The 22,805-nt window shown below is 42.3% G+C and overlaps 1 protein-coding gene across 2 annotated transcripts in view; it reads left to right on the plus strand.

Annotated features, from left to right (window-relative positions):
* arhgef2a (Rho guanine nucleotide exchange factor (GEF) 2a) overlaps window positions 1-22,805 on the plus strand; it is a 113,902-nt gene that overhangs the window by 86,158 nt on the left and 4,939 nt on the right. For both annotated transcript variants that reach the window (XM_079653318.1, XM_079653319.1), the window contains 3 exons: window positions 18,211-18,297; window positions 18,845-18,894; window positions 19,151-19,201. In XM_079653318.1, the coding sequence (XP_079509444.1) occupies window positions 18,211-18,297; window positions 18,845-18,894; window positions 19,151-19,201 (188 nt within the window). The remainder of the gene's footprint in view (window positions 1-18,210; window positions 18,298-18,844; window positions 18,895-19,150; window positions 19,202-22,805) is intronic.

A 22,805-nucleotide genomic window follows, 5' to 3' on the forward strand; every position in this document is an offset into this window, starting at 1 on the left:
TGCTGCCTCGTTTCACTTCCAGAAACATATACGTTCCCTCACTGTCGCTCTACCATTCACAAACACACATGCACAAGCCGCACCCCTCTCTCTCTCTCTCTTAAAGGGACAGCGATCTCATCTCACTCTGCATGACCCTAATATCCTAACATGTGTGCTCTGGAGAATCACAGAACGGACGATCGTCCTTATTATTATGCCGTTTAAACCAACTATTTAAATGTGTTTGTTAAATTCGGCATCCTGTAAGTTGCGCTGACAGGTCCACACACTGCTTCCCCGCAGCGAGGCTCCCCCGCCCTCCAGCTGATAGTTGACGAGCGTCAAGCTCCTCAACCCCCCCCCCCCCCGTTGATAATTATCGATCGTTGGCACGCTGATAACATTTTTAAAATGGCACTTCATATCAAAAAGGTTGGCGACCCCTGCTATACGCCATACATTCATAATGTCAGCGGGAGGGAGGGGGGAGCATCACTACGTAAAAGCATTAGTGCGAGGGAGAGCTGTCATCTTCCCTTTACAAGCTTCAAACATGTATTTATCGGGAGATTTTGGCAATAAAAGTTTCATATTCGGAAAAAGATTCCCTGGAAACCTCCAAACCTCTTACACAGAAAGAGGATCTCTGCACACGCTTCTTTTTATATCAGCTTTGTGTTTCAATGGTTTTGTCCTAACCTTGGAGAGCCGTATGTTTACTGCCACCCTAAAAGGACCTCAAAAATGTTAAAAATGTTAATGAAGAATTTATCGAAAAGTTAGTTGGCTGATTGTTTTATATTGGCTCAGCCAGGTTATATGGGATGCCCAGTCTACTATATATGATATGGGTCACTCATTTCACAATATTAAACTTTGTTTTCTTATCTTTAATTTGTCATCCTTATGTAGAATGCTATTACGAAACACACATTTGGTTGTTTATAGCATAAAGAACATCGGATTTAATGTGAGGTAGGGAAATAATCATTTAAGTATAAATATGTGCATATAAATATGTAATTTACAACAGCTGTACCATGCTTGAAAAGCTTGAAAATGCACCTTGAAAGTGCTTGAAAAGTGCTTGAATTTGACTTTGGAAAAGGTGTAAGAACCCTGAGTTATGTTGCAGTTGTGTTCTTTTTTTATTATTATCTAGTGCTAGGCAGTTAGCGCTGTGTTGTTAGCTGTCAAAGACCTCTGTGCAGACTTATTTGACTACCGGCGATCGCAGACGGAAGTTCAAAGTTTGCTGCTCGTTTATATCGCCCAATTTTCAAAACGCGATCAAAATACCCATTCACATGTCTTGTGGCATGCCTGAACTGTCTACATACGACATTGCGCGTCACCATAGTAGGGAAACTTTCCTCCCATTATGGTCCAGATTCTTGTTGGAGAAGGAAAGAATGTACCCCAATCTGCTGCACCTAATACAAATAGTCCTAGTTTTTCCTGTCTCTACCTCTCAAGTTGAACGGCAGTTCTCTGTAATGAAGAGAATGCAGGGCGATTGGCGTTTAAGCCTGCACACTTCAACAATTGAAGATCTACTCCTCATCAAATCCCAGGGTTGTGCTCCTGCTGAATATCAAAGTGATGAAGCTGTGGCAAGATGGTGGGCAGCTGGCATCAACAAAAGGAGTCCCAATATTCATCCCTATGGTCAAAGGAACCCCAAAAGTCCAAATCTCCCTGACTCGTCATCATCTCCATCTTCAAGTGACTCAGAATAAGGACGCACCTTGACGTAGGCCCACTACCACAGTCTCACAGTGAGCCAAACATGTCTGTGCTATAAGAATCCTTAGTAGTTTTAATAAAGAATTTGTTTAATTGCGATTTGGTGTCCATTGAATGCTTAATAAATATATATAAAAGTATTGTAAATGCATATACAATCGTAGTCACTTCATATCGTATGTTAAATCATTGTTTTAATTTATGGCCTTGGTGCCCTGGCTTTTGGCCTTTGTGCCCTTAAAAAATTGACAACTCAAAAGGCCAAGTGGCCTTGCCCCTAAAATGACGAAATTCCAGGCCTGAGACAGTAACTTACTTTATTATATTTATTTAACCTTTATTTAACTAGATAAAAAGCATTGAGATAAAATCTAATTTACAATGCTGACCTGGCCAAGAAGGCAGCAACGTCACACATAACACATAACACAAACATATAAAATACAGAGAACATAACTAAGAAAACAAAAGACGAAAAAAGCAGTTACTACATTGTGCACATTAGGACAGTAAGAAAGGCACTACTTATTACTGCAAGAGCAGCTGGTGGTAAGGACTTCTGACAACTTCAATTTAAAACTGGCTATAGAGACAAGTGCCGTCAGTTTGAGGCGTGATTGAAGGTAATTCCAAGACCAAGGACCATAATAAAAGAGACTCCTTTTTCCAGCCTCAGTCCGCACAGCAGGAACCTGGAACCGTATCCAGGCACTGGATCTGAGGTTGTAAAAGTCACAAACTGGAGCAAATCTGGCACATATGTAGAGTGGAAGCTTTCCTAAAATGGCTTTATACATTGATAAAAACCAATGCTGCATCCTACGCATAGTGAGTGAGGACCATCCAGTTAGGCTATACAGTGTGCAATGATGAGTCCTATAGGGTGCATTTGATATATAACGCAGTGCAGCATGGTAGAGTGGGTCAAGTTTGGCCAAGACAGTGGGACAGGCAAGACTATAAATGGTGTCACCGTAGTCCAGCTGGTACAGGAATAAGCCAGAGACCAACCTTTTACGGTATGAAGTTGAAAAACAACATTTAAGTCTGTAAAGGAAGCCAAGAGTGAATTTCAATTTCTTTGTTAGAACTTCGATATGGTGTTTGAAGTTCAGATTACTGTTCAACCAAAAGCCAAGATATTTGTAGGTATCAACAAACTCAAAAGAGACGCCATCAAGGGTGTCAATGGAGAGGCAAGAGGACGCTGACTTGGGAGTAAAAAGCATTGCTTTGGTTTTCTTACTGTTCAAAAGCAGTTTGGAATCAAGAAGTGCATGCTGCAGCGTGATAAAATCAGATTTTGAATTGGAAACGGCCATATCCAGAGAAGGAGCACATGAATATACAATAGTGTCATCAGCATACATATGATAGGTAGAAAATTGCATCTGATTACAAATATTGTTTACATATAATAAAAAGAGCAAAGGCCCCAAAATAGAGCCCTGTGGAACGCCCTTCTCCAAGGTGACAGGGTCAGAGACAGTGCTACCCAACCTGACGCATTGAGTACGGTCGGTTAGATAACTCTGAAACCAGCAAATGGCATTATGACCGAAACGAGACACCAACATAACATTAGACATAATGTGGTGATCTACAGTATCAAATGCTTTGGCTAGGTCAATAAACAATGCAACACAAACAGATTTGTTATCCAAAGCAGCCTTGATATCATCTAAGACTTTCAGACTGGCAGTCACAGTACTGTGCTTTGATCTGAATCCAGATTGCATAGGGTTAAGGATGTTGTGTGAATTTAAAAAAAAGTTTGAGCTGAGTAGAAACTAGGGACTCAAGAATCTTTGATAACACAGAAATATTTGAGATAGGACGATAATTATTTAACTCAGTGGGATCACCAGCTTTCAAGAGGGGCGATACCAGAGCTTGCTTCCACAGAGCTGGCAGTGTGTGAGTGGACAGGGAGAGATTAAAAATATCAGTTACTGGTTGTGCTATAATCTGAGCTGCAATTTTTTTAAAAGAATGGGTCGAGGCCGTCAGGCCCGGCAGACGTTTTAGGATCAATTGAGTGCAAACCCTGTAAGACTTCAGAGACCGAGAAAGAAGCAAAATCAAAAACAGGGTTAACTTTGACTTTTTCACCAGAAAAAATTGCAATCTCACCTGTTGGCCGCTCATTGTTAAATGAGGTCCGGTATCAGATTGCTGGATTGCTAGAAACACCACTGTCATCAGACTGGCAAGGGCTGTTTCATGCTCTGCTCAACCTCCTGCCAGTTCACGTGTGTCACGTAACTTTTGGCAGTAATATTCCGCGACTTTAGAAGAAAAGGTTTTGTACTTGTAAAACAAAGTTATATCTCTCACAGGCTCCGCCCTCTACTGGACTCTATGGGTACTCCCCTTGATCATATCATGCAAGCATTTATCCACTGAGACTTCTATAGACGTAGCCTGCCCCGGGGCGGGCCTACCTGAATGCGCGCACATCTCACCGCATAAAATAAGGCCTCGCCTCCTGACTGTCATCCCTTTCTCTTCAGCAACCAAGAGAGACACACTGAGTGAAGAGAGACGGATGAAACATAAAAGCATCGAAGAAATGGACTCACCTTTGCTGGAGCAATGGCTCTTTCCTTCGTGCCCTGGCGTCATTGCAGGGGCGGACCTCCACCGCCAGACGGACTTCGACGGCGACACCTCGTCGTCTGATGTTTCCGGCGACCGCCAGGAAGGCCAGTAGCACAGGTCTGCGCGACAGGACTTCCCGGTGGTGATGACTATGGCGGCGGAGCGTGTAGGCTTACCGCTCACCCCACCGCTGCCACCGAGGCCGGTGAGTCGCGTACGTCAGGCCCGTCCAGCGCAGCCGGCCTTCGTCTTGTCCCCCCTGCCAGACATCTGGCGGTGTGTGGAGGCGACGTGGCGACAGCCAGTGAGGACAAGGCTCCGGTGGCGACATGGGCTGGAATCCTCAGGGTGCAGGGCCACTCGGACACGGAGTGTCCCGGTGTGACCCCCCTGGATGAAAGCCTGGCGGCCCATCTGCTTCCGCAGGCAGCCGGGTGGGCAGAGAGGAGAAGGCCCCTGCCCCCGCTGCCGCGTGACCGGGAAATGCTTGAGCATCTGGATAAGATGTTCAGTCTCGGAACGCAGATGACGGCAGTGGCCAGCAATCTTGGTGTGTTGGGAGTGTCACTGATTACCCCTCAGCAGGACATCCCCGCCCCCCACCTGAGGACGGGAGTGATTACTCGCACCGCTGCGTGGGCCAAATCAATAATCTGGTCCACGGTATGGCTACCGCAGCCGGCCGTGTGATGTCCCTGGCCACCATGGCGTCGCATCACGTGTGGCTAGGTCTGACCACACTGGCCGAGAAAGACCGTGAGGATCTCCTTGGGGCCCCCGTTTCCATGGGAGGGCTCTTCGGATCGATATCCTCGGTCACCCAACGGTTCAGTCGCCTGGAGGAAGAGAAGGCACAGCTCAGCCACATGCTGCCTCTAGCTCGCCCTCAGGGCCCTCCTCAAGGGAGAGAGCGCCCGGTGGTGGCAAGGCGGAGAGAGAGAGAGAGAGGCGCCGGTTCAGAGCCGTGCCTGCTGTTGCGCCCTCTGCCTCCGCGGTCCGTCCCGAAGAACCGGCCCAGAACCGGCTGTAAGGGAAACTTCTGCAGCAATGGAGAGTCAGGATTCAGAGAGACACGAGGAGAGTTGGAGCTTTGATGTCAAACAATGATAGTTTATTACAAGTATAAGGCCGGAGAATTCATATCACAAGTCACAGTAGCAAAAGGTTCTGACTGCACGGGTGGGTTGCCATATCAGTTCTGATCCAGTATCTCTCTGATAGCCCTTTTAAATAGTTTACAGAGAGAATTCACATATTGGGGGAGGGTGCGTAAACACTGGGAACACTGCAGATATCCCCGATATCTGGAAATACTCAATCACCTGTCTGGGGAGCTTAGAAAGCCAGCGTTCTCACAGTCGTAAAACCCTCTGTGACCAATAATAAAACTGAGAATAACATCACATGATTCCATTAACACATTCCTTACGGGAGATAACAGACTTAGGGTTCGTCGTAAATGTCAACAGGCAGAAAGGTTAAATATCTAAAGTAAAGACAGAAATATTCTTTGACAGTTCCTCCCTTTTTATCATCTTTGATAACCTGAAAACATTAGTCTAATAATAATTTGGTCAATACTTAAATCAATAGGCGTCTTCAGATTTGAGTGTGGTCTCACCGTACATCAATTACATCCCAAAGTAGAATAAGAATGAAACATTCAACCACAATGATTGATACAGACAATCACAATATAAAATCGTCTCTCATCAATGTTTGGATCATCTTTTGTAAAAAGCACAATATTGAACACACATAAAACACAGATGCATAATAGCAAAAACATCTACTTTAAAATAATATGTTTTAAGATGTACTCATTAGTTAATCTCACTTATCAAACTATAAAATCAAAACCAGCTTGCAGTTTAAAGATTTACTTCAAGGCAATCACTAGTCAAAAGCATTTTAAACTCAGGATCATAAGAGATCCAGGTGAGGTATAAAACTCACAGTTGTGATTTGATCAATCTGTAATCTGCAAAATTGCAGTGTCTTCAATTTAGGATTACTTTACGTTTACTTCATTACATATTAAATCAAAAGACTGTGGCATGATAACATAATTACATTACTTCAACTATCAATCATTATGTCATTTCAAAATCTGAAGGGAAAATTAAACAATGTTTAACAATCTGAAAAGGAAAAGTTTGGCAAATATTCAAAGACTTTTTTAAAAACCTGAAAAGGAAGGATTAAACATTCTCAAAACTTGAAACATCATTGTAGGTCTGTCTGTGCATGGGTAATACATTGAAGAGTAGTGTTGTTAAGCCTGATTGCTGGACAATTAAGGATATTAACATTATCTGTTATAATATTAGAAATATCTTATTATTCAATACCTCATAATCTGAAAATAACAATTAATTAATTTTTGTTTAGTGTGAAAGTGTAATCTGATCTGACAAAATACATTTATCACCACTATTTAACACATGTCTGGTCGATGGAAATATAAAAACAATCATTAATTTTACATCTGTAAACATCTGGTCATTCAATTCAAATGTTATCTTTGTACGAGAGCTGGAAGAACATGTCCTCCTGACTCGTTCTCCTCCTCTCTTTATGACACAGAGTGTCTGGTGTGTAAAGGCATCCTGATACTGTAGATTAGCACTGAGGTGCTGATTGGCTCAAACTCTTCTTCATCAGAGCGCCATATTTCAACCCCCCAATTGCTCTGCTTTTGTGTGGCTCATTCAGTGAGCACTGTAGTTTATCCCCCAGTGAAACGGAGGCTCATCTGCCTGCATTCCTTCTGCTATCTGCTTGAGAGCAGTGCAACTGCGTATTCCAAGTGGCGCATCCAGGTGTCCCCCCCGTGATGGGAGAGGTTAGAAGACATCTAACTCCTCCAAGAAACAAGGAACCTTGTATTATAGAAGCCTCAGAAGCCCTCGCTCGTCCTGCAGGGTTGTCTGCTTGAGCCCACCGAGCAGAAAGATGAAGAGAAGAACCCCCTCTCATCAGAAAGTTGAAGAGTAGAATCCTCTCATCTCGAACGACCTCGTGCTTCCTTGCCCTTGGCTGGGGGTGCTCTCTGCTGCCGGAGAGTGTGAGCCTCTCTCTCTGACCCTTGGCCTTCAGAGCTCTCCTAGTTATTGGGTTAACTCCTGATAGGGATGTTTTCCTGAGTGAAGACAACTCAAAGTAATGGATTTAGCACATTATCATTTAATTACAAAGATAGGATAGGCCCCTCAGAATTATTTGGGAGCCTCCCTGACACATGCACATGCATAAATGTAAGGTGTGTGTTAGTCATTTAACATGCAAGAATCATATACTCATCAGTCCAAAGCAGAGAAATGTTATTGTAAGTTAAAGGCGAGCTAGTCCCTGTGGATATAACCCCTTCTCAATGATTCTAAATGTTATATTAATTCACCATTTACCTTTTGATAAAAGATTAGTTTATCAGAAATACATTGTCTCTTCCATAAAACATCGGTTTGAGAAATAAATGTTCCAATATAAAATCTATTACTCAATATAATTGACTCTGCCCTCCCTTGTCTTACATATGTCACATATGAAATAATAACTTAGGAGTCTATTGAAGCATGGTGTAGTTTACAATCTATCAATCGAGAAGACTCAGCATCAGTATGCAACTCGCAAATATCAGGGCTATTCAATTACACATTCAGTTGGGCCAGATTTTATAACTACAAAATTCAGCTGGGCCAGACATTCAGCAGCCTGTAAAAAGGGGTAGTGACACATTTTAAACCAACACATATCACTGCGATGAAAAACATGCAATTTTTAATTCATTGTTGATCTAACAAAGGTACGTCAAAAAGTGTATAAAAACACAACAAATTAGCATTCATTTAACAGAATCTGAAAAAAAAGTGCACAGTTGTAGCATTACATTTGTTTGCTTTAGAAGTCAAATATTCAGGTTATTTTCTTTGAACCAGGCACATCACAAAGTGCATTTAACTGAATACAATAATAGCAGTCTTAATAAATGTCCTCACATACAAAGAAAACAGCTAAAGAGCTCCAATGCAACACAAAGAGGTAGTACTGTAGCAATACTATTTTTTCACTTTTCAAGTAATAACAAAAAAATCACACGTTTTGGTCACATTTGACCCAGACACATTACAAAGTGCATTTAAATGAATACAGAAAGAACTGTCAAACCCTTCAGTGCACAAACCCATAACAACGGATACGGGTAACTAACATATGAATGAATACTACATTACACGACTACTATAGTAAACTAGGTGCTTACTATCACCTCATTTGTGATTTGTCATCGCTGACTTTCTCAACGGGAGAAGGGAGATTTTTTGTTTTGAACAAGAGCAGTGACTTTTGGCTCATAGGATGTCAAATGCAAACCTAAGAGATTGGTGAAGAGTGCTGTCAGTCAGGGAGCAGCGAGTGCTACTTTTGATTGAGTTCATGTGTGAAAAGCTTGATTCACATGTGTATGTTGATCCAAACATACTGAGCACACAGATCGCTACTTTCTGAACGTTAGGGAACTGCTGTTTTTTGACATCACTCCAAAACTTTGCTGGCCCGTTAGTGCGCTGCATGTCAATAATTAATAGTTCTAGTGTATATTTCCCCTTGTCGAGTCAGGGGACCACTTCCTTTTCTCTGGTTGATACGTCCCCCTCTATTGCAACAGTGAAGGGGTCTCTAGCAAAGCCCATCACCTCTGTGGGCAGAGCAAGCCCATCCAATCGACCGGCAAAGTTCTCTTTCAACCTCGCAATGAAATCTGTCATCACATCCGTGATTTGTGCCGGAGATGTGATGTGTTTGGGGAGCGTCGGAAAATGCAGCATCCGACCCGTGCTCAAGTCGGTAGCGAAAAGTTCCAGCTTGACTTGGATCTGCTCCACAAGATCAATGACCGTTTTGTCTCTGTTTACGCTTCAGAGTTGAGAGAGACATGTTTTAGACTTGCTATCATAGGACCACCGTTACTAGCACCACTAGATGCACTTTCAAAAAACGTGCTGCGTTGGGGTTTGGTGGTTTCTATGCAACACGGAGTGTTGCGTTCATGGTCTGTACTAGTGTAGAAATTTGGCTACGGGAGGCTGGGCCACTCGGGAGTTGGTTCTGGGCCGCATCTGGCCCGCGGGCCGCCAGTTGAATAGGCCCGTTATAGATCATAATCTATTACTCGAAAAGACTCAGTATCACCTGTGTGCAGCTTACAAATAACAATTGTGATAAACATATATTATGCAGGAAATGCATACCTTTGTTGAAAAACAAAGTATATCTGATTTGGGAGGAAAAGCCTTATCCCACTCAACGTCTGAGTCACTACCGATGGCATAGCATGAATGATAGTGGGTGTCTGAGGGTGTCATTACTGAGAAATGTCAAACAAATTCAAAACCTTACATTTTAAAACAGGTTTGCATTCCTCCACTTAGGGTGACGTTATCATTGGAAACAATAAAAACTAATTATTTTGATGTAGAATCTATAAATTGAATCGTTAGAGCAGAACAGAATGGTCGTATTGTAGCCTGAGTTCCGTGCAGCCTCCAGCTTTACCAGGTGGATTCATTGTCTATATAATGTGAAGACATGCAGAATTAGACATTAAGAGGCCCCTGACATTAGGCCTATACTAAAATAGTAGGGGCTTTTAACAGCTTGCAAACCTTCAGGCATCCTCTGCATAGCAGTATGAATAGCCTTAAAAAAATAAATAACCCACTCTGTGGTAACGAGAGTCATATCTGAACCAAATGCCCTAAGTGAAGCCATTAGTCTCATCTGACTGACCCAAAGGTTGGTGCTGGTGTGACAGGGAGGCTTCCAAGTGTTCAAAGCTGATGTCAAGCTTTCAGTTCATGGCTTGGTGGGGGGGAGCAGACCCATGTGAGACAGTATCAACAGCTGTAATGTTCAGTTTGAGGAGTGTCATTGTCTCTGGGAGCAGGAAATGGTGTCCATTCTTAGACCAGACCATTAATGTCATGTAGAGCAGCCATAGCATCTCTGTGACTGCACTCAGCCGGACTGTAGCAGGGTAGAACTGGGTGACTTTCAGTGAAGCCGTCCAAGGCCATAGACAAAATGGAACCACCTACTAACAAAAGGGACACAAGGTCATCGATGTCTCTCTTTACCTTTGGCCTAATTATAAAACAAATTAGTGGAATAAATGTGGAACACTAATCCATCATCATGTGAAATTTAGAGTTAATTTAAATAATACTTATGGGTTGAAATCAAATTAACATTAACATTAGAACTAACGTCAGTCAAAATTGGACTTGCACGGATCAGAATCTAATCAATACATCATTTTCCCAGCTCTGTAATGAAAAAGATAACAAGATTAGGTACATGACGGGAATGATAAAACACCCAAACATGCACATGTATCTTATTCTAGTAGAGATTAGAGGACAAGGTCTAATGTTGTGAACAAATGTATCAAGTCAAAGTTGTAGTTATGTTATTTTATGTACCATATTTAATTTAATAATTAATCTTGAATGACTAATAACTCTAAAGAAGGCAACAATTTACAATGTGGATAAGGCGAATACTCATCCAAAGTGTGTGTGTGTGTGTGTGTGTGTGTGTGTGTGTGTGTGTGTGTGTGTGTGTGTGTGTGTGTGTGTGTGTGTGTGTGTGTGTGTGTGTGTGTGTGTGTGTGTGTGTGTGTGTGTGTGTGTGTGTGTGTGTGTGTGTGTGTGTGTGTGTGTGTGTGTGTGTGTGTGTGTGTGTGTGGGGGGGGTGTGTGTGTGTGTGAACAGCTCGCCTGCCCAAGGTTTAAAACATTTGGGACAGCAGTGAGAATATTATGAGAAACAGTTGCTTAGACTAAACTCGAAGGAAGCTTGACTGGAATTAATTTTTTTAAATAAAAAAACTTGTACATTAATTAAAGACATTTGACATTTAGCTTGAGCTGGGTTGAATACTCTCTTTATGGTATTTAAATTGGGCCAAGTAGAACCCTTTCATGGATTTGGCTTGCAACACAAAGTGATACTGATCTCTGTCTGTTTGGAAGTCTCATGATTTATCGTGTAGGCCTGTGAAGGAGAGGCCCCTGGAAAACAACATCTATCTTGGAACTGCAATTACTGATCTTAAAGAGATTGCAACATTATACTCCTTAAAAAAATTGCTCAATTCATTTAACACATTTATTATGCACATAATAAAAACCTCAGCAAATATATTGATCCAGGCTTAACCAGCGACCTTTACTCTATTGTTCATAAGCTCGGTTTCAGAAAACCTGTCAGTAGTTTAACAACTATTAGAATTTTAGTAATGTCTATGAAGAGCAATTGGTTGATACGAGAAATAATTTGAAACAGTTTAATAAAGAATATTAAACTATACTTAAAACTGTAATTGAACTTCAACTTATATTAATTATCTGATTCCAGTGGCCAGTTGGAATAGATAATCAACAAAGTTTTCATTTTGCAGCAACAACGCAAAATGTTTCTACAATTAGTATTAGTATTATGTCTGAGTCTAGTTCTGTCTTATCTGCTTTGTTTCGGAATGTGTTCAATACATTACGTTTTTTTATTAATTATTACCATACAATACATAGATTAAGAATAAATGAAACAAATAATACAACATTGACCTAATTGAGCAGACAGATTTTTTTTTTTCGCAACCCTGATCTCCTCAGGCAGGTCTTTACGACAAGCAGTGATGCCTCTGAGGGTATCGGGTGCAGGACGGGGCATAGGGTTTATACAAGGTCACAAAGATATCTTAACATACCAGCAATACAATTTAAAATGTATATTTAAAGCAATATCATCTTATTTTTTCTTACACCTACAGCGCACACCCTGAACAGGGAATTTTGTAGATAGATAGATAGATTCCCTACCTGCCTGGGGAGAGCTATAGGTGGGCGCTGGTCTCTAACAGAAACACGGCACAGCAGCCTCCTAGAGCTACGGGCAGTAGTGTTGGTCCTCCAGCATTTCAAACCCTTAATTCTGGGGAAACATGTAATGGTCAGGAGCGACAACAGCACCACAGTGGCATATATCAACAGGCAGGGTGGAGTCCGCTCCGCCGCCTTGTTGACCACAGCGGAGAAACTGTGGTTATGGGCTTCAGAGGTGGTGTTATCTCTGAGAGCCCTCCACATTCTGGGTCTGGAGAACAGGGGGGCCGACCTCATGTCGAGGGGCGGCCCCCTGCCAGGCGAGTGGGTGCTTCAGCCGGAGGTGGTGAAGCGAATCTGGGCCCGGTTCGGGACAGCAGAGGTGGATCTGTTCGCCAACCGGCGCAACAACCACTGTGCCCTGTGGTTCTCCATGGCTCTGAGCGACGACCCGCCCTTGGGGGTGGACGCGTTTGCAAACGAGCAATGGCCAAGGAAGCTGCTTTACGCCTTTCCACCGTCTGTCAATCAGCCCCGCAGTGGGACCTGCGGCTGGTGCTCGAGGTTCTGGTCTCAGAACCATTTGAGCATCTAGAGTGTGCTCTGTCAGCCGCAGCCCCAACTGTCTCCGCAGTTACGACCAGTGCTTGAATTGGAATAAAAAAGGTGCCAGTACTCTAAATCAGCAACAAGTATTTGGCACAAAGTCATAGTATATCCTATAATGCTGGTGGGTTTGTCTCTTTACTGTATATTTTAGAAAGGCTCACTGTACTTAAACAAAATGACTCAGGGTGCATCTGAGATTAGAGGGGGTGCAGTGGTAAAGTGCTATTTTTATAAGTGGGGAGTGGACCTGACACCCTCTAGTCTAGGGGGGTCCGGGGGCATGCTCCCCCGGGAACATTTTTTTTTTTAAATATTGAAGTTAGATGCATCAATCTGGTGCACTTTGAGAGCAAAATGAAGAGATATATGGATACCTCTCAACATCCATAATGAAACAACAGTAAACAGATTTACTTTTTCTTTATGGATATAAAAGAAAGTAAAGCTTGACTCCTACTGGCTGGTTAAATGACTCCTCGTCCCTGAGGCCACTACCAGTTTTTTGTGCCATTTTGCTGGATTTATTTGTCAATAGCGTTGCTGCACAAAGTGATAGCCCTCTAGTTTAAATCTACTACCCCAAAAGAAAATATGGAGATGGGTTACTATTTTAAAAAAATTGCAAATCTATTTGGGAACAATGGGGACGGGCCTCAAATCCTATAGGGGGGTCCGGGGGCATGCTCCCCCGGTGAGATTTATTTTTAAATGTTGGACTTAAATGCATCAATCTGGTGCATTTTGAGGGGGAAATAAAGAGACTACACCCATATGAAACAAAAATGTATACATTTAAATAATCATAAAATCATAAGTACATGGCCATGACCAATAACATACAATATCCAATATGAAAAAACATTGAAACTTGTTTATTTATTTGTTTTTGGTTCATTTATAGTTGTGAGTGTGTCTGGGCTCCTGAATCAGCCTCTCCTGTCTCCCTCCTCTCCCCCCTGCTCCTCTTTGAGGCAACAGCAAAGACTAGTTTTAGCTCTCAACAAGTTTATCTTACCTTTTTTCACCTAGTTAACATTTTGTTTGTATTATTCATGCATATTTTACGAATCACTACCCCCTCAAATGGAAATATGTGTTTACATAAATGGTGACCGAACCGTTTGAGACCCACTGAGATAACTTAAACTAAGTTAACTATCTAAAGACTCAGAGAGTAATTTACCTCACTAGAGCTGTAGTTATCAGCCTCTCAGTCTGACAGCAAAGGACTTTCCCTCCACCTTGTTGTTGAAACAGCTCCTTATATCCGTTAGCGCAGCTAGCTAGCACCAGATGCTAACAACAATACACGTAACCGGTGCGCGCGCTTTCTCGCTCGCTCGCGCCACACATACACCAACACACACCCTCCCGAGCTTGAATGACACACAGAGACCAATGGAGGGCATTAGTATGATCTGTATGAAAGTGGCAATGTCGGCAGGCCACGTCATGTAGAAAGCCAGTCACCCTCTGTGAGGCAGAGTCAGACCCACATTTGCGCTGCGTTGCGTTTACAATATATACGTATATTGCCGGCGGCTGAGTAACGGCATTTTACTGAAGTAAGAAGTGCCGGTACCACATGGGTAAAAATCAGAAGTGCCGGTACTGCGTACCGGTGAGTACCGGCCCAATTCAAGCACTGGTTACGACCGAGGGAGAAGTGAGTGAGGCGCAGCGGCTGCTAACTAGAAACCCGGTCAGAGAGAGTGAGATGGAACAGTGTTGTTGTGGGACGACAGCGCGTGTATACATCGGGGCTGTCGAGATATATGACGAGGGGTTACGTATGGTAACCCTTGTTATATAGGCACAGGCGGAGCCCTCTAGTCCAGGGTTTCCCAAACTTTTCAGCCCGCGACCCCCAAAATAACAGTGCCAAAGACTGGCAACCCCCTGTCGACGACGGGGGGGGACGGGGACGGGGGGGTGCTAGTGAAAAACAAATTCCGGAGAAAAAAAAAGAATAAGTTTGAGAAACACTGCGCTAGTGGTTTGTCAAAGACAAAAGTGTCTATGCTAACATTTTTGTTAATAATAATAAATAATAAAAAAAGTAATCCGGCCTCCTTTTATGCGGGCCGGCTACGTCTATAGGGGCCGGCTACGTCTATAGGAGTCTCAGTGGATGAATGCTTGTATGATATGATCAAGGGGAGTACCCATAGAGTCCAGTAGAGGGCTCCGCCTGTGTTTATATAACACAGGTTACCAATAAACACAGGTTACCACACGTAACCCCTCGTTTTGTAAAACCTATGCTGAATTTGTCTCTGAAACATAATTTATTAGAAAATTGATATGTGTTTGTTTGATAGATACGTTTTTTATTTGCAAAACTAAATGCATTAGTTTGTAGATGGTGTTTTGTATTTGCTAACCATACTGTGTTTGTAAGTGAATCCTAAGGCATTTGTAAAACGTGTTTAGTTTGTTTGTGGAGTTATGGCAGGAAATTAGCTCCATACATGTGACAGAGCAGGATGACTTTTTCACTGTTTAAATAAAACCATCCTATTTCCACCACCCTTACACTAAAATGTTTCATTAACATATGAGACGTTCTCTTAATGGTCCCCTGTTATACAAAATCCACTTTTCCGTTTTCCCTCTGTGTAAAAAGGCTCTGAGTCTGAGAACAAAGCTTCCCTCTCTTTTTGTCCTGATCCATCTTTATAAAATCTGAAAATGAGCTGATCAGATTTTGGTAACTTTGTGATGTCACAATGTTTTTTGGGTTGTGCAGCCAACGAAAGTAACCCCCGCCCACCTTATCACCTGAATCTCCTACTAGAGCACCATTGAGTTTTTTTAAACCAATCATCTCTCAGAGGGGCGTGGCCTGCACGTCTATGTAAAAGACAGAATCAGCACTTTTGAAACAGGGCTGAAACAGAGGGGTTTATGGGATGCTGCAATGATCTGTTTGGTGTTTCAGCCAATTACTTCAGAGACATCTTCTATATATATCTGAGACCTGTAATATATTGTTGAAAAGGAGTAAAATAGGGGACCTCATGCAGCCATCTGCTCTGACCTCCTCTCTATAACTAATATATGGTGGGAGAATATTGTGGAAAACCCTGCAGGCAGTATAAACTGTCCTACAAATGTATGGTGAAACAAAGTGTTGTAACTCTTCAATACAACATCAACATGATGATGATGGTGATAAAGAATGCATCTAACGTTCTGCTGCTCATTATAATACAAAAACATCATGCTCTTACTTTGAAATCATGCAGAAATGTCGTCATCAGCCGGCCATCACGTGTTTTCCGAAGATAACCGAGTGACACGAATAGATTTTAGCCGAGACCGGGGGACGGTTTGTCTCAAAACTCCGTGTGTGTAAAAAGACGATCCGTGAGCAGAGATTTGAGATCCACAAACGCATTTTTGGTCGACAAAAGTGTTAATTTTGGCAGCTGTTTTTGATTTAGTCTTAGTCTTAGTCTTTAGACAAAAAGGGTTATGAGTTGTAGTCACATTTTAGTCATTTCTATCCTTCATAGTTTTAGTCTAGTTTTAGTCGACGAAAACTCAAAACGTTTTAGTCTACTTTTAGTCGATGAAAAATTACATTTTAGTCAACTTTTAGTCAAAATGTTTTCTCTCTTTAAACCAATTCAGTTATACAAAATACAGCTATCTGAAATTGGAATCAATGTGACAGTATCAAGTGTTGAAATTCGTAAAGCAACATTTCACTCTCTTAACACTTTACTTGTGTAATATCTAGGGATGGGTATCGTTAAGGTTTTCTACGGTACTACTAGTCTTATCGATACTGCTTATCGATCCGGTACTTTAACGGTATTCTTGTATTTACTTTTTGTTCTTTTTCAAAGGGAAAAACTAACAAATTGTTAACCAAATTAATTGCTTTATTTAAATGTGAAATAAATGAAATATATATAATTATGTTAAAATATTGTACAGTACTTGAGTAAAATGTTGAGGTACTTGTACTTTACTGGAGTATTTAAATGTGTTGCTATTGTGTACTTCTACTCCACAACATGCATTTAATAGCTTTAGTTACTTTACAGATATGGATGAATGATGTGAAATCTAATCAAGTGTTAAATCAGACTTTAGTTCCACCTGGAGTAAATTCACAAGCTACCCTGCAGTATACAAAGTCCTTCAAACTTGAAGGACTCCAGCAGTCCCTTCTGAACGATCCGTCCCCGGCAGATCTCTGCCGCAGCAGCGTGTCTGTTAGGCCCCGCCCCCCCGGGCCCGCACACAGATACCTCATTCACACCAACGGTGTTTCAGGTCCGGTTCGGAGCTGGAGCTTGAAAAGCACCGGGTTTTCCTGTTCACAACGCAGCGGAGCAGCCTCTTAGCTCCGGAATCCGGTTCGTTCCAAGCACCAAAAAATTGTCCGGCCAGAGCAAAAGAACTGCATACGTCACGCTTACGTCGAGCCGGGGGGAGGGGCAGGGGCAGATCAACTCCTGAACAACAACAAAAAGCCGGCGTTTTATCCAGTTTGTACCCAACAATGGAGAAACTTAACAAGCAGCAGTGGTCCACTGGTCCCAGTCTACTGAGAATCTGGTCTTCCGAAGAGGTACAGGGGAAGCTGGAGCACAATCGGCCATTGTTGTTGTTGTCGGTGTCAGCTGTGAGGGGTTTCCGGTTTGGCTTTATGAAGCAGGCACGCAAACGGTTACGTCATGACGCAAACGATGACGCAATGACGCAGCACCAGTCGGACTCTGGGCAGTGTGAAAAGAGCCGGAGCTAAACCGAAGAACCGGTTCTGAACCTGAAAAGCTCTAGCTCGCTCTTCTGGAGTGAAGAGAGCGGAAATAATGATATTGCAAGTTAGAAACGTACGATGCATTTTGACAGACAAGACGGACAATTGGGGGAAAATACCCTGCATTTTGATTGTCCGATAGTCCACCATTAACACCTTAGTCCCGTCTCGTCTCGTCAACGAAAACTAAATATACATTTCGTCAAAGTTTTCGTTATCAAGAATCTATTTTTAGCTTGTCATCGTCTCGTCTTAGTCATGTAAAAAAGGTCGTTGACGAACAGTTTTCGTCATAGTTTTCGTTGACGAAATTAACACTCGAAAGTTGTAAATGTTAAAGAGATATTAACAGATATTTTTTTTATTTGAAAAAAATATTTAGGGTATTTGCAGATCCGTTTTACATTTGCAAATGTATTTATGAGTTTGCAAATCTTTTGAATGCATTTGTGGATGGTGTTTTACATTTACAAATGACATATTTACACACAAATTATTTTTATGTTAACAGAAATTATTTTGAGACATATCTATGCCCATACTATAGCCACAGTTCACCAAGGCTTATGGTGTTGTATGCCCATGTTCATTTCTTGTGTGTGTGTTCCCACAGTTGACAGGTTAAGTGAGCTCCTCCTTGGCTCCAGTGTTGACATCCCTCTGCCCGGCCATCACAGCCAAATGGAGGGGGGAGACACCAGTGAGTCAGACAATCATTCATCACAAGTATAAGAATGAACCGCCACCTATAAAGAACTTACAAGCAGGGATAATAATAATAATAATAATAATAATAATAATAATAATAATAATAATACATAATATTTATATAGCGCCTTTCACGAAACCCAAGGTTGCTTTACAAGTCGGGTAGGGGGGGGAGTAGGAGAAAAGAGGCAGACAGGTTAGGGGGGGGGGGCAAGCAAGTAGCGGAAAAATAAACCTATCAAACTACCTATATAGTGGGGAAAGCCTTGGTGAAAAGGTGCGTTTTGAGGGCTTTTTTTGAATATACAGGGATTCAGCCGTGTCCTGATCACCCTGTCGGGGTTCCTGTCACTATAATGACCAGCTCGATATACCTTATCCCGCTTATAACGCGACTACACAAGTCAATAAATCAACACCAAATATTGATTTAAACACGATTTTTGCAGAGCCCATACCATGTTCAATTTAGTGTTTACTTCCTTTCAGAAAATGACACTTTTAAGACTGTAGCTAACACTGCTGTGCTCGTTGATCAGGTGCTCAGGATCTGTTGGTCAATGGAGACCATGATGGCTTCACAGCAAAGGTGAGTTGTGGGCCAAGATTGAGGTAAAGTTTGGTGTGTGTGTGTGTGTGTGTGTGTGTGTGTGTGTGTGTGTGTGTGTGTGTGTGTGTGTGTGTGTGTGTCTGTGTGTGTGTCTGTGTGTGTGTGTGTGTGTGTGTGTGTGTGTGTGTGTGTGTGTGTGTGTGTGTGTGTGTGTGTGTGTGTGTGTGTGTGTGTGTGTGTGTGTGTGTGTGTGTGTTTAATACATCATTAATGGATATACTGCTTGTTTTTACAGAAGATCTACCAGAGGCTTGTGAATCTGAGTGTTTATCTCCATGCAGTCCAGGTGAGTGTTTCTGTGCAGCTCTGTCACATGCACCAGGACTTTATTTAGCTCACTATAGACGGAGCTACAGGACAGCTACTGGGAAGGTGCAGACTCTCAGCTTCAAACGTTCTGTGAGTTTTCTGTGGTGCAGGGGGTCAATAAATCTCCTCCTTTGACCATCACAACTTATTAAATAGTTGTCAACAGTTCAGTCAAACAACTCACGTGTTTCTTATACGTTTATTAGAAGAAGAATATAGTTTGAGTTTGGCGTCTAGGCTCGGGCCTCATCACTCCACAGATTTACAAAGAACATTGAGTGATGAATAGATAACTATCCCCCGAGCCTACAGGTGGATGCTGTGGTGGAAGCTGTGGTGGAAGCTGTGGTGGAAGCTGTGGTGGAAGCTGGGGTGGAAGCTGGGGTGGAAGCTGGGGTGGTGGGGTTTCAGGCGAGCAGCAGCAACATGAAACACAGCAGCAGCAGCAGCAACATGAAACACAGCAGCAGCAGCAACATGAAACACAGCAGCAGCAGCAGCAGCAACATGAAACACAGCAGCAGCAGCAACATGAAACAAAGCAGCAGCAGCAGCAGCAGCAGCAACATGAAACACAGCAGCAGCAGCAACATGAAAGACAGCAGCAGCAACATGAACGCAGCAGCGATGTAAACACAGCAGCAGCAGCAACATGAACGCAGCAGCGATGTGAACACAGCAGCAGCAGCAACATGAACGCAGCAGCGATGTAAACACAGCAGCAGCAGCAACATGAACGCAGCAGCGATGTAAACACAGCAGCAGCAGCAACATGAACTCAGCAGCGATGTAAACACAGCAGCAGCAGCAACATGAACGCAGCAGCGATGTAAACACAGCAGCAGCAGCAACATGAACGCAGCAGCGATGTAAACACAGCAGCAGCAGCAACATGAACGCAGCAGCGATGTGAACATAGCAGCAGCAGCAACATGAACGCAGCAGCGATGTGAACACAGCAGCAGTATAGCGAGGCAGAGGCAGGCAGACCTGGCAGCTTAAATCGAGCGGCACGTTTAGGAGACTGTGATTGGTCGGTTCTAAGAGAGACGAGGCGCGTCACGTGTTAATGTATCAATCAATCAATCAATCAATGTTTATTTATACAGCCCAATATCACAAATGTTACATTTGTCTCAGTGGACTTCACAGTTTGTACAGAATATCAGTATGACAATACGACACCCTCTGTGCTTAGACCCTCACATCGTACAAGGAAAAACTTCCAGAGAAAACCCACAGTTTAAAGGGAAAAATGGGAGAAACCTCAGGGAGAGCAACAGAGGAGGGATCCCTCTCCCAGGACGGACAGACGTGCAATAGATGCCGTGTGTAAATTGAAAAGATAATACATTTGCAACATAGGTAGTCCAAATGTTTGGAAATGCATGTGTGTATAATAGGAAGATGAATCCACGAGTATATCCATCCAGGACTTATGATCCAGGACCACAGCCACGACTCAAGATCCAGGACTCGCAATCCATGACACAGGACCGCAGGATCATCCATGACTCCGGATCCCGGCGTATATAGACACCAAAAAGAAAGACATTTGGGGAAGCTGGGTTAATCGGAACATGAGAGTACACAGGTATAGACAGAGAGAAGGAAGAAGTAAGATGTCCCCCGACAAACTAAGCCTATATCAGCAAAACTAGGGGCTGAATCTAATCAGCCCTAACTATAAGCTTTATCAAAAAGGAAGGTCTTAAGCGCACTCTTAAAAACGGATAGGGTGTCTGCCGTCCGAACACAAACTGGAAGCTGATTCCACAAAAGTGGAGCTTGATAAGAAAAGGCTCTGGCTCCCATTGTACTTTTAGAGACTCTAGGAACAACCAACAACCCTGCATTCTTGGAACGCAATGCCCTAGTAGGACAATAGGGTATAATGAGTTCTTTAAGGTAAGATGGCGCCTGCCCATTAAGGGCTTTGTAGGCAAGAAGAAGAATTTTAAATTCTATCCTGTGTTCTATTGGGAGCCAGTGTAAGGCAGCCAGAACAGGAGTAATGTGGTCCCTTTTCCTAACTCTGGTTAGTACACGAGCTGCAGCATTTTGAATCAGCTGAAGCGACTTGACTGACTTCTTGGTACACCCTGAAAATAAGGAGTTACAATAATCCAGCCTTGAAGTAACAAATGCATGGACTAGTTTCTCTGCATCGTTTTGAGGCAAGATATGCCTGATTTTTGCAATGTTACTTAGATGGAAGTAGGCGGTTCTTGAAATTGATTTTATGTGGGTGTTAAAGGATAAATCCTGATCAAATATAACACCAAGATTCCTTACAGTCTCACTGGAGGCCAAATTAATGCCATCCATAGTTAATATATCTTTAGATAATTTGTTTCGTAGATTCTTCGGGCCAAGTACAATAACTTCAGTTTTGGTCGTGTTTAACATCAACATTTTTTTATCATTGGTGCTCCAGTTGACTGCCTGAACTAGCTTGCAGGCTGCAACCCATTTGTGTACAGTCTTTTGTAAATATGATGAAACACAGACCGAAATCCATTGATCTCACCAGTGTCAAAGAAGTACACTATTTTCCTAACAGCTTTCACTTACTTTTAAAGCGTGTGTCTGTGGATGGTAATGAAGGAACATGTGCACTAGTGTGGCTCATATTGGAGGTCCACTGCACAGAGGAAGAAGATCATCCATCTGTGATACAAAACGTGTTAGCAGATATTCACTCTAGGTGCTCATGGCCTTTAAACATTGGGTGAGTTCATTCTTATTGATTGTTTTGAGTCAGCAGATTGATTGATTGATTGATTGATTGATTGATTGATTGATTGATTGATTGATTGATTGATTGGTTGGTTGGTTGGTTGCTTGGTTGCTTGGTTGCTTGGTTGATAGACTAGGTTCCAGTCCTGCATTCTAACTCCTGGAGGGGTCTTTTTGCAGGACTGCAACAGATTAAGCTGAGTGTGTTTGTTTAAATGGGCGTTTCTGGTTGAACGGGGTTCAGGTGTGAGTTAAACTGTCAGGCCATCACACCAGGTGACTTGTCTGACAGGGGGTGTGGGAACTGAGTCATCTAGTCTGGTATCCTGCATTTGATTGAATGGGAACCCGGCACCAGTTTCAGATAAATTATATCTAATCAGTGACCCTAAAATATAAATATATATAAAAGTAATATAAACATAATGTACCTCAATATCAAATGCAATGCAACAAATACCAGAGAAGATAAATATCAATACAATGTTTTTACTAACAGAACAATGTGACCTTAGAAAAGAGGAAACCAAGATATTTAGTATCACAAATGTGTCGTATAAAAGTATAGGCTATACAGGCTACATAATAATTTTGTGTAATATAATAATTCAAAGCAAACACAGTAGTAGAAAAAAATGAAAGCCTAAATGAAAACCAAAGCATAACATTTGTCTACCTACAATATATTGATCTTTATTTAAAATCCATTATACTGTAACTAATTTAATCCTGCTACTAATGCCCTTTTTGTAAAAATATACCAGTAAACTGATTACGTCTTTTTGAATGCAACTGTAAGGAGTTATCTTTTTGATATCCTGATTACATGATCCTGTACATGT

The sequence above is a fragment of the Notothenia rossii genome (genome assembly GCF_949606895.1).
Source record: "Notothenia rossii genome assembly, chromosome: 10".
NCBI classification, from domain to species: Eukaryota; Metazoa; Chordata; class Actinopteri; order Perciformes; family Nototheniidae; genus Notothenia; species Notothenia rossii.